Source organism: Hyperoodon ampullatus (assembly GCF_949752795.1).
Source record: "Hyperoodon ampullatus genome assembly, chromosome: 1".
Taxonomy (NCBI): Eukaryota; Metazoa; Chordata; class Mammalia; order Artiodactyla; family Ziphiidae; genus Hyperoodon; species Hyperoodon ampullatus.
This window is the reverse complement of record NC_136914.1, coordinates 2,372,966-2,386,073: the sequence shown is the minus strand read 5'-3', so window position 1 is coordinate 2,386,073 and position 13,108 is coordinate 2,372,966. Positions and strand designations below refer to the sequence as shown.

At 36.6% G+C, this 13,108-nt stretch overlaps 1 protein-coding gene across 2 annotated transcripts in view; it reads left to right on the top strand.

Annotated features, from left to right (window-relative positions):
* Positions 1-794: 794 nt before the first annotated feature.
* The window catches only part of ARFIP1 (ARF interacting protein 1), a gene marked incomplete at both ends in the record, with an annotated part of 80,825 nt that continues 68,511 nt past the window's right edge, over positions 795-13,108 (top strand). The window contains one exon of one of the 2 annotated variants that reach the window (XM_079698590.1): positions 795-896. In XM_079698590.1, the coding sequence (XP_079554716.1) occupies positions 804-896 (93 nt within the window). The remainder of the gene's footprint in view (positions 897-13,108) is intronic. The other variant, XM_079698591.1, reaches the window with a different exon arrangement.

Genomic DNA, 13,108 nt, shown 5'->3' with positions numbered 1-13,108 from the left:
CAATCCCTGGTTGGGGAACTAAGATACCGCAAGATGTGTGGCATGGCCAAAAAAAAAAAAAAATTCCATTCTGACAATTTCTGCCTTTTAACTAAAATGTCTAGTCCAATAATATTTAATGCCATTATTGATGTGGTTGATTTTGTATCTACCTTCTTAGTTTCTTTGTTTTTCACTTCTTTCCTCTGTATTTTTTCTCTCCTCCTCTTTTCCTGCTTTTTATTTATTATCTGAATATTTTAAAGAATTTCACTTTTATTTTCCTGGTAATTTTTTAGTTATACTTCTTTGCATTATACTTCTAGTGGTTGCCATGATTATAGTATATATATATGGTATATATATTAAACTTTTCATGTTTCGCTTATAATTAATAATGTACTGCTTTTCTCTTAAAACATAGAAATTTTGTATCCTTTGTATCCATATTTCCCTTACCTCCCCCCTTGTTCTTTTTTTTTTTTTTTTTTTTGCATTACACGGGCCTCTCATTGTTGTGGCCTCTCCCGTTGTGGAGCACGGGCTCCAGACGCGCAGGCTCAGCGGCCATGGCTCACGGGCCCAGCCGCTCCGCGGCATGTGGGATCTTCCTGGACCGGGGCACGAACCCGTGTCCCCTGCATCGGCAGGCAGACTCTCAACCCCTGCGCCACCAGGGAAGCCCGGTTGTAATTATTTTTAAAAAGGGCTATAATGGTGGCTTTTAAGTGCTATAAACATGAATATAGTCTTTTGAATATTTGCCTTTTATGATTTGGTGTTATTTATGACTATTTCTTTCTTCCTTTTTTTAGGAGTCTGCTATGGCTCAAGAATCTCCAAAAAATTCAGCAGCAGAAATTCCAGTGACTAGTAATGGAGAAGTTGATGACTCTCATGAACATGGCTTTAATAGGGTAAGAACACTTTTCTGTCTCTTAATACAAAGAACCGTGATAAGCCCTTAAAGCTGAGACAGAAGTAATAGAGTTTAATATAGGAATATGCTCTTAGATCGGCTGAAATGCCAGGAATCCAGTGTTATTACGGAGGAATGACTAGGTAGGTCATGTTAGTGATTTGTCAAGATTAAGCTCCAGGCCAGTAAAGCATTTAGGCTTTGATGTTACTATCTGCAATTTTATTACATGACCAGAACAAGAGTATATCTGATGATTTTGGCATATAACTTTATCGAAAATGACTTCATTTTACTTGTGATAAGAAAAAATATTAACTATAGATTATCCTTTAAAGAATTGGTACTATCTTATCTCTTTTCTTAGTACATAACTCCTTAGTACACAATTCCTAAGTAGGCTTCTCGTGACTTTGCCGTTACTTTCTAAAATGGCATATTTGACTCAGTGGAAAATGAAACCTGGGGTGTGTTTAATTTTGATCTGCTGCGCATTTGAAATTGACATTTAATGCATTTTAATGGAAGCATCATGGGTTTAGAGATAATGTGGGTTCAAATTTCAGCTGTGCCACTCCTAGCAGTGTAACCTTGGGCAGATATTCACTTAATCTCTTCTAGTTGTTGTTTTCTAACCTCTTTAAGTGAGATCTTATTTTCATGGGCATATTAATATTAAATGAGATTTAAATAAGTTATATGCCTAATATAGTCCTAGAAATGTTAATGATGGTTATCATTTCTGGAGATACTTGAATTAAACATCCCTTTTTATGACATTTGATACATGTGTACAACTTTAAATAACTTTAAAAATATAGTTTCATATTCTTGAAAAAGTATTGGTTGAAAGATACTTGAATTATTTTACAGCTTAAATAGGACTCTTTTTACTTCATATGTTTTAAGAATAAAATTCTTTATTTTAGTTTAACAGAAGGTGATATTTTAGATCAGGATTTCTCATTCTCAGCATTGTCTACATTTTGGGCCAGGTAAATTCCTTAGTGGAGGATCCAGTAGCACCTTCCAGTTGTGACGAGCAAAAATGTCTCCAGATGTTGCCAAATGTCAAGGGTAGGGGAAAACTTGCCTCTGGTTGAAAACTACTGTTTTAGATAGATCATTTTAATGGATTTTTAGAAAATTCCACTGAATTTCACTTATTTTTGACTCAGCAGTCCTTTGGAAGAAACAAATGTGTTTTCAAGTTTGGGATATGTTTATTTTAATTGCAAGTGTTTTAACTCGGTTTCTAAGCATCCATGGCCCAATATAGGGTGACTGACAGAAGAAAGACTTAAATTCTGAGCGCTCAAAGGAAATTTTCACTTTCTGGTATTTGAAAACACTAAGACACACTTGGATATTAAAGAGACTCAAGTTACCATCATTAGACAGCCTACCAATTACTTTATAAACTTCTATTAATTCAAATAATTTTTTATACCAGGATTTTAGTTAATGATTGCTTCGTCTTATTTTTGGTAACAGCTCCTTTTTGTGAATTTATTATGCAAACATTTATTGAATGTCTGTTGTATACCAGGCATTGGGGATATCATCACAACAAAAATGACAGAAATACCTGCCACCAGGGAGTTGACACTCTAATAGACAGTCTAATGAAACCTTTGAGAAAAATGCAACACATACAAAATGCTGCATTATTTTGGGGATCCACCTGCCATCTTCCATCTTAAGCCTTAAGCCTGTTCTTTTTTTTTTTTTTTTGAGCTATAGCTTATACATAGTAAAAAGCACAAATATTTTAAGTGTAAAGCTCAACAGAACCACTACCCACATCAAGAAGTAGAACATTTTGGGCTTCCCTGGTGGCGCAGTGGTTGAGAGTCCGCCTGCCGATGCAGGGGACACGGGTTCGTGCCCCGGTCTGGGGGGATCCCACGTGCCGCGGAGCGGCTGGGCCCGTGAGCCATGGCCTCTGGGCCTGTGCGTCCGGAGCCTGTGCTCCGCGATGGGAGAGGCCACAGCAGTGAGAGGCCCACGTACTGAAAAAAAAAAAAAAAAAAAAAAAAGTAGAACATTTTGAGGTCCTGCCTTACCTGGTTCCCTCTTGCCCTGTTCTAAACAATATACCTCCCTCCCTTCCAGGGTAATTACTGCTATAATTCTGTTGTCATTGATTGCTTTTGATTCTTCCTGAACTTCATATAAATGGAATCATACAGTGTGTACTCTTTTCTGACTGGCTTTCACTCAACATTATGTCTATAATATTGTTGTTGTTGCTTTGGCAGTATTTAATTCTTTTTCATTGTAATATAGTTTTCCATTGTGTCAATACACCACGATTTGTATATCCATTCTTCAGTTGATGGATACCTAGGTTGTTTCCAGCCTGTGCCTATTATGAATAAAGCTGCTGTGACCATTATTATACAGGTCTTTTGGTGTACATAATCACCTATTTCTGTTGAGTATATACCCTGAGTGAAATTGCCAAGTCATGATGATGTTTGGGTTTGGTAGGTATTGTCACCTAGTTTGCCGAGTGATCAAACCAGCTGACAATCCTCACAGCAGTGAATAAGTATTGTAGTTATTCCACATCAGTACCAATTTTTGGTATTGTCATACTTTAAAATTTTAGCCATTCTGATAGAATCATAATGGTTATCTTATTGTGGTTTTAACATGCATCTCCCTGATAACTAATGATGTTGAGCGTATTTTCAGATTATTATTGACCATTTGAATATTATCTTTTATGAAGTATCTTTTCAAGTCCTTTGCCCATTTTTCTATTAAGTATATGCCTTTTTCTAATTCATTTGTAGGAGTTCTTTATATGTTCTGGGTATAAGTCATTTGTATGGATGTGTGTATTGCAGATGTTTACCTCCAGTCTGTAACTTGCTTTTGTACTCTATTAATGGTATCTTTAGATGAGCAAAAGTTAATTTTAATGAAGTCCAATTTATTAGTGTTTCTTTCCCTTTAATGATTTTTGTGACCCTTCTTAGAAATCTTTGCCTATCCCAGTATCATGAAGGTACTCTATCTTCTTCTAAAAGTTTTACTGTTTTACTTCTTACACATAGGTCTGTGATTCACCTTGAATTTTGTGTATGGCATGATGTAGGGGGTCAAGTTTCATTTTCTTTTCTCATATGCATGTGATTTTCATCATTTGTTGAAAAAACTATCCTTTCTCCACATAGGGGCCATTGCTGTTAATCAGGTGATCGTATATGTGTGGCTCTGCTACTGGGCTGTTTTATTTCTTGGTCTTTTTGTCTATCCTTGCAATAATACCACACTATCTTACCTACTTACTTATTAGAGTAATTAAGTCTGGAGCAAATACTAGCTTCAACCGTGATACCTAGTAGTTAATTCCGCCAGCTTCATTCTTCTGCAGGGTTGCTTTGTACCTTAAACCTATTCATGAGGCTTTAGTTAAGAACCTTTATTGCCTTTGAGTAGTACTGAAAAGTTATTTTTAATCCTTTCAAATTTTAACTTTAGAATAGAGTCTTATTAGAGTGAAGTGAATTAAATAATTATATATCTGTATAAGTTCTTTGCTTAGGCAGTCAAAGACAGTTAACTTGCTGCTTTGTAAGTTTACTTCTTATCTAATGTTTAATTCTCTTTCTGGAGATTCCCCTGTAATGTTATTTCATTTTCTATGGGGGGGTAAAGAAGGAAAAAAGGAAATGTTGTCCTGAGCTCTCCTCTTACTGGATGTGAACTTTACCGGTAGGCAAGACTCCTTAGAAGCAATAATCCACTTCAAACAGTACACCCCACTTTACCTCCCTAAAGAAATTCAACATCATAAAAGTTGTTTCTCTTTGTAGCTGCTCTTATGAACAATATATATCATGAGAGTCTCTTACATATTTAACATTCTTTAAAATAAAACTTGGCTATGTGATCCCTTTTACTATGAGTGAAAACAGTATTTCAAAAGCAAATTTTGACTCTTTTAAATAAATTACACTCAAGACTGTTAGGCATATATTTACCTACATTTTGGCATACCCCTTTATTTTCCTGAGCAATAAAAGGGAAATTGTATTTAACGTCATATTCATATTTCTCTTTTAATATAGATAAAAGTTCATAAGGAAATTGTGAATAACGTACTGCTTAGCATTATATAGACTAGTAAAGAGATTTCATGAGAAACTGGCTCATAACTAAGGGTATTTTACTAATATACATCTTTTATACATATTTGATGTTTAAAATCATACAGTACACAACATTGTAAATCAACTATACTTCAATAAAAAAATATTGAAAAAATGAAATAAAATAAAATCATATAATGGCTTTTATTTAATGCATACTGCATAATGCACTTTAAAAATTATAAAGTCTTGTATGAAATTAAGATGATGGCTTATTAAGTTGTCATAACTTGGCTGGCCAGTTGGCGTCACTGTGGCCCAGGCAGTGAAATTGTGAATGATTCTGTTCTCCTTTCTGTGTCTCACTGCCGATGTTTCATTTTTCATTTAATTTCCCTTCTTAGTCTCCTACTATGAGAGGCTCTGGTGGACTTTAACTCAACATTCACATTGAAATAGAGAACGTAATGGGAGAATTTGTCCTAGAAATTCCCTGGCAGCAGCTTAACATGTGTTAATGTTTCAACGTTTGTTACTTTTTTTATTAAGATGAGGGGCAACAGCTATATGTAGAGAGGATAGGATAATAATCTTAGTATTATCGCAGTTCTTTACAGCAAAAATATTTTTGCTTCTAAATAAAAAGTAATTGTTAGTTTTTAAAGAGTAGTAAAGTTTAATCTCTAAAGAATACAAATTACTCTTTTACTTATAAACCACATATTATTTATAATTTATTCTGTTATAGTGCTGGTCAAAATACTAGATTAGAAATGTGCAATTTGTACCATGAGTTAAAGAAGTGAATATTAGCTCCTTGTGAATTAAGTTGAAACTTCTTGTGAATTAAGTTATATTTGGCAGATTTAGAAAAATTACCTTAGTAAATATAGCTAAAATAAAACTTTTCCTGTGGTAGGCCCAAAACTAAAATTCATAATTTAGGTTTTTCCACCTATAGACCTTTTCTCTAGAAAAACCTGTATATACACAAAGCTACCAAATCTTGTGTTAAATTTGAAGGAGTTTAGGATCCCTTGAACCTTGCAGGTGGATCCTTAGGTTCCCTGTGTTTTAAATACTCCTGATCTACAAGTTTTGAGTTGAATCACAGGATTTTAATCCAGTAGGAATACCTTGAAGATCCCTGTGTCTCACTACTTTATTTTACAACTGAGGAAAAGGGGCCCTGAGGTTGTGATGGAATTACCCATATTAACTTGCTGTACCAAAAGCTTATGTGATTGACTGTAAGTACAGTGTGGGCAAGAATGCTCATTCATTACCTTATCTCCAGGGCCTGGCAGCATTGCTGGCACATAATAGATAATCAGGCTTTCATTAAATGTTTAGTGAATGAATGAACAAATGTTAGAACCAGGACTAGAAACACGGTTTCTAGACTTCTATGGCACAACAGGAAGAGATATTATACTCTTAGACTTGACACATCTTTTGCCCTTAATTTTCCACGTGCATCATGGTCATCATTGTTGTAGTTGTTGTTGGAAGTTTTATTGTTTTGAAAGTTTTTATTGTTATTTTTCTTTTACTCTTTAATTCTTTTGTTAAACTAAGTAGTTTCTCCATTCCCCTTTACTTATTAGTCTGGATAACATACTTTAGCAGTCTAAAGAAGACTTGGGAAAGAATATAAGAATAGAAATTATAAGAACCCTTTTTAGAACACATTTCCTCTCCTCACCTTAATGTCGTAACTGTCCATTTATTTATCTGCTTTTCCCAAGAGCTTGGAATCACTCTGTCTAGGGCAGAGACGGTATGTGCGCACTGCACAGCTTATGGTTCACAGTAGTTGTTCAGTGAAAGAATGAGTTTCATTATGACTTAAATTTAACATAATTTCTACTTCAGCCATCCTATCCTAGAGTTTGAGTAGCATCTGATGACAGTTTTTCCCCATACTATATGGTGATACAATATAATGCTTCTGCATTGTCTGAAAATTTTAGTAGCTCTGTCATTGGCAGCATTGATTTGATGAGGGCTTTTTCCTAAGGCCAGTTTTTACCAGATGTATATCTTAGATCCTTTTAAAGGTATGGCAAATGTTTTTCAGGGGTTGTTTAATCCATGCAAATCTAAATTCATTTTAATATTTACTTATTTTAAGTATAGAATATATTATTAGTACTATTACCACAAATTAAGTTTTAAAATATATGTTTATTATATATACATCTATTAAATTAACTCTGGATTCATATTCCTGTTGAAAATTGTGAATAAGTATAATTTTTAATGAAAAGCTGAAGCCATATGTATCTTAATTATAGTTTTTAGATTGCACCTTTATAAACAAATGCTATCATGGTAAAGTGTTTTACTATTTAGGAGAAATTGTTTTGAATGTAGTTATATACAAACATTTCCATAGTGATAGTCTTTGAATGAATTCAGCATTTCCTTGATGCAAATTGGTACATCTTAACTTCAGTACTACTTAGAATCTAGACTTTAGTCTAAGATGCAGGGATTGGGGTGGAACCAAGAGAATAGACAGTAAACTGCCAGAAGATAGTGATGCTTTAAGTTCTTGTTAAATGTTTGTTGAGTGAATGCAAGGGAACTGGGGAGAGAGAGAGAGAGAAATGAGACTGAGATTGTGTGTGTGTGTGTTGATAAAATGACGAAAGTAGGTAAGTCAGGAGATTTGCTGTCTTGATCAACTGGAGTAACAGATATGGGAGGAGATTGTGATCATAAAATAAGTTATTAGATTTAAGATTCCAGAAGTGTTGCTTCCTGAGCTGTGACAAGATCCAAAGAGTGGCCATGGGAGTTCCAGTTGCTTAAGTAGAATTGGGCATGAAAGGTGAAAGGCATTAGAGATGAAGAAGTTAATGAAATCTGAGACTAAAGTGTAGGTTGGGATGTACTGTATTAGTTGAATATATCTTTTATCTGCCGTCACACTCTTTTGGCCCCTTGTCCAACTACAGATCACCAAATCTGAATGAAACTACCACCCTTAGGCTTCCTACAAGCATACCGAGGGGGAAAAAATCATACATCTTTACAGATGGTTATTACTACAACCCATCATTCTGCGTCAACATAGGTAGGCAGGCTCATGCAATAGATTTTATTTCATTTTAAGTATTTCACAGTTTGTATTTAAAAAAAATAAAGCAACAGTCTACATACCGTGCCATTAGTAGAGTATGTTTTTGATGAGCTGTAAAACTCAGCTTAGGGCTTCCCTGGCGGCGCAGTGGTTGAGAGTCCGCCTGCCGGTGCAGGGGACACGGGTTCGTGCCCCAGTCCGGGAAGATCCCACATGCCGCGGAGCGGCTGGGCCCGTGAGCCATGGCCGCTGAGCCCGCGCGTATGGAGCCTGTGCTCCACAACGGGAGAGGCCACAACAGCGAGAGGCCCGCGTACCACAAAAAAAAAAAAAAAAAAACTCAGCTTAGACACCTTACATATCACTTTGGAAGTAATTGCAAACTGAACATAGAGTCATTCCCTGAAAGCGTGCCCAATGACATGCAAAATCTTGGGAACACCCAGGATAATGGTAAAAGTTGGGGATAGAGCAGAAGACCTGGATATGCCAAAGCCCTCATTATTGAGGGGACTGACCGGAAAGAAGGTGGGTGACGGAGGGTTGGTAGGTGGGGCGGCCCGCAAGGGCAGTGAAGGGTGGGAGTCAGCACTGCACACTGCAGCAGAGTTCCTCAGAGTGTAGACAGAGGGTTACCTACATCAGAGTCACCTCACTTACTTGTTTGAAATTCTGACTCCTGGGCTCCACACTTCAACTTAACCAGAATTACAATAGGCAGCTAAGAAGAACCTGCATTTTTAGTAGTTTTCTCAGGTGATTCTTACCCAAGCCAAAGTTTGAGAACTGGTAGTTAGGAAGTGGAGAGCTGAGAAAGTGCTGACCCTCCCTCTACCCGCTTGATAAACAATGTTAGAGAACAGTCCACTTTGACTCAAGATAATTGTAGAGTGTCAAGAGAGGCCACCGTGAGGAGGTTAAGGATGTTGCAATATGTTTACAGCAGAATTAGGAATGTGGAGGTCTGTTGAATAACAGCTTTGCTTCTGGCAGAGACTCCTTGTAAGCAGCTAACTGTTAAAACAACAAAAGGGGGTTTTAAATTACCAAAGTTTATATAATATTTAACATAAAATTTTCAATCTGTTTCTTTTAAAATTATATTGTGTAAATGCTATGGAAGGTTTTATCCATTTTGAAGAATGAGAGAAGGTGTTTAAATTGAGAAAATTAAATGAAGTGTTAGTATTATATCTGCTAAATACTAGGAGTACCAAAGAAGAACAAAATAGATGGTCTTAGGGAGCTTACTGTCTTCAGGAGAGAGAATGTAGACAAATAATGTCAATGCTGTGTGAGAAGTGATATGTTAAGCCCGGTATAGCATGGGCTGATAACGGGTACGAACAAGTATGGGAAGATTACCTGAGGAAGTGCTATCCTTTAGCTGAATCTAAAGGATGAGCCAACCCGATGAGGAAGAGTAAAGAATGGTCCCATCAGAGGCAACTAGAAAGACCTGAAAAAGGTGCGAGACCATAGAATTGAAAATTCACTATTGTTGGAGTGGGGAACGTGGGGGCAGATGTGTGAGAAATGAGGTTGGAGGGTAAGTAGGGCCAAGGTCCTGTAAAACCTCAAAACCGTGTGGAGGAGTTTGGACTTCACCTAAAAAGCAGTGGAGGACCACTAAATGAGTAAAAACTCAAGTGCCTCATCACATTCGCATTTTAGAAAGTTGTCTCCGCCTGCTGTACAAAGAATGAACTTCAGGGCTGACAAGACTAGAGACAAGGGAGACAGGTCACCCTGGGAAGAAGGGAAGTGAGACTTCGGACTTTGCTCTTGTAGGGAAACTAGAGCCAGGAAAGAACACCAAGCCATTTTGAAAGATGCAGATAGGAGGAGAACTGGGAAAATATAGTGTAAGGAAACTAGGGAGAAGAGAGTTCATGTAGTTTGTGGAATGCTTGGAGAATCCTTACAGATGGTTGGTGGTTACAATGCATGCTTTGCGAATTCCTCCTTTTTTTTTTTTTTTTTTTTTTTTTTTTGCGATACGTGGGCCTCTCACTGTTGTGGCCTCTGCTGTTGCGGAGCACAGGCTCCGGACGCGCAGGCTCAGCGGCCATGGCTCACGGGTCTAGCCACTCCGCGGCATGTGGGATCTTCCCAGACCGGGGCACGAACCCGTGTCCCCTGCATCGGCAGGCGGACTCTCAACCACTGCGCCACCAGGGAAGCCTGGGAATTCCTCCTTTTTAAAAGATTTCTCCTCCTCTCTCTGAGTAAAAGGGGAGAATTCATTAATAAATCTCTAGTTCTTTTTTTTTTTAACATCTTTATTGGAGTATAATTGCTTTACAGTGGTGTGTTAGTTTCTGCTTTATAACAAAGTGAGTCAGCTATACATATATCCCTGTATCTCCTCCCTCTTGTGTCTCCCTCCCTCCCTCCCTATCCCACCCCTCTAGGTGGTCACAAAGCACCAAGCTTAAAATCTCTAGTTCTGCTTATATACTGTAGTGTTGTGCATCTTATTGAGCATGTGTATTTTCTCTTTATTAATTAATTAATTTTATTTTTGGCTGCGTTGGGTCCTCATTGCTGCGCGCGGGCTTTCTTTTAGTTGCAGCGAGTGGGGGCTACTGTTCATTGCGGTGGGCGGGCTTCTCATTGCGGTGGCTTCTCTTGTGGAGCACGGGCTCTAGGCATGTGGGCTTCAGTAGTTGTGGCACACAGGCCCAGTAGTTGTAGCACGCAGGCTCTAGAGCGCAGGCTCAGTAGTTGTGGCGCACGGGCTTAGTTGCTCCGTGGCATGTCGGATCTTCCCAGACCAGGACTCAAGCCCATGTCCCCTGCATTGACAGATGGGATTCTTAACCACTGTGCCACCAGGGAATCCCCAAAGCATGTGTATTTTAAAGCAAATTTGCTGAACATTTGGTGTTCTTTAATTGTTAATTTTGCACTAACTTCAGTTCAAAAGTAGATTACTATGCTAAATTATAAAGTTACATTTTTAACCTCATTCTTATTCTTACCTCTGTTAAAATATGCAAATGGAAGCAAGTTATTTTGGTTGAAAATGAGCATCCCTTCACAGCTTTATGGAAGCTGTAACTACAAGTATTATCTTGTATCCTCTGAAAAGAACTTAAACTATACATGAAACTTTTTTGCCAAAAGCATTATATTTTATTTTAATTGTTTGAAGATTTATTTTTAAAAACTTAAATACTCCAGTATTATCCTAGTAGCTTGAATAGAAAATTAACTTCAGGTTTATTCCATTTTACTGTGCAATTGTTAAGCATGACTTTGCAAAGTCTTAAAAGTTGAGTTGAATGTGAGCGACATAAAAATGCAAATTAGGGATTTTACGTTGTTGGTTATAAATGGGCTCATTGTCTTTCAAATATATTCTGGAAACTATAGGAGTAAATGCAGTAACATATTTTAAAAGTTACTAAGCTAGGCACAACCTTACAACTGAGACACTAAAAGTTTAAGGGTTATGTAAAGATACGTTTTTAAGTTTTTGTGAACTATGAGGCTAAATTATATTGCTTAGAGAATGTGTATTTTACAGAAAGCAGTCAACAAACTCAGAAAATACTGAGTGTTTTCTTACAAGTCATGCATTCCACTCTCATAGCGCATATCATTTTGTGTTGCAGCAACTTAACTGCCAGACCACTATCAAAATGATAATTCTGTTCACAATCTGAATGGATCTATTTGTACCACTTTTGGTTAGGCTCCTTCTATTAGTAAGAGTTTAAGCAAAGGAAGGCCTTGGTGTTTTTCAGATTTTACAGCTGTCTTACATAAAGGACACGAGGTTTTTTTCTAGAAGAACTTTTGTTTGTTGAGTAAAGGACCCTTGGGAGACCATTGGGAGGGGTTTGAGTGAAATGTAATATCCTCAGACAGCTAGAAGTCATTTCTTCCAGAGGCCATGCATGACAAGATGGAAGCATCCCTTAACTTTTTAAAAACTTAGGGAATGAGAGGTATCCATCAAATTCCCTCTTTAACCTGTACTCGCTCCCCTCTTCCCAACTACTACTACTGTATCTCTTTTCTGGGAATTCACACAGTGTTTTGTGACAGGAGAGACGATTCAAATGAATAATGTTCTTTCAATTAAGTTCTAAGAATACAGCAAACACAACTCTCCTGGACCTCTCTGCCATTTGTATGTTGTTTATGGTTTTTCACCCTCATATTTTGAGAGATGTCTTTGATACTTTTTTCCTTAAGGAGAGCTAAAAAGCTTTCAAGACTTGGAGCAAAGCAATATCCAGGGAAACCACTCTATAAATAATTGACCTTAATAACCAAACTCACAGAGTTTAAGAAATATCTTGGTGCTTTGACATTATTTATTTTGTAAGTGATGTATTTGTCTTTTAGAGAGAAAAAATTATCTGGTTTTATGTAAATATGAATAAAAGTGTCAGTAATATTTAAAACTGGAAACCACTGATTTAGTACATTAGTATATTAAAAAATAAACTGGGAAGGTAAAGATCATTTATGCAGCAAAATGAACAGACTCAGAGATTTGGTTTAAAAATAAGAAGTAAATAAAACTGAGTGTAAAGAGTGTTTTCTTTTTAATTCTAAGTGCTCTCCAAAACAGTACACAGATGAAAAGGATGTTGTCCTGTGACAAGAGGTTTTACGTGACATTAGGAAATATGTGAAATGGAATGAAAGTTGTTATCTGTTTTGTACCAGTAGGAAATTACAAGTTGAGAATATATTTGCATTAGTGTGTTTAAACTAGTGAGCACATTATGCAATGATTTTTAAAAGGTATTTTTAAAATAATTTTTTAAGAAAACATACTAGCTAAAATAAATTGAGTCTCTAACAAATTGCTTGTGTCTGTTTACATTTACTATACATTACAGTTAATAGTGTGTCTTGAAGCTTAGTCCTATTTCTGTGTTCCTGTTTTCTCATCTGTAAAATAATAGTGATAGTACTACTAAATGAGATAATATTAGGCAGTTCTTGCTTTGTATAGTTCCAAAATGCATTAATTTTGGTTACCGTGGTTTAATTAAA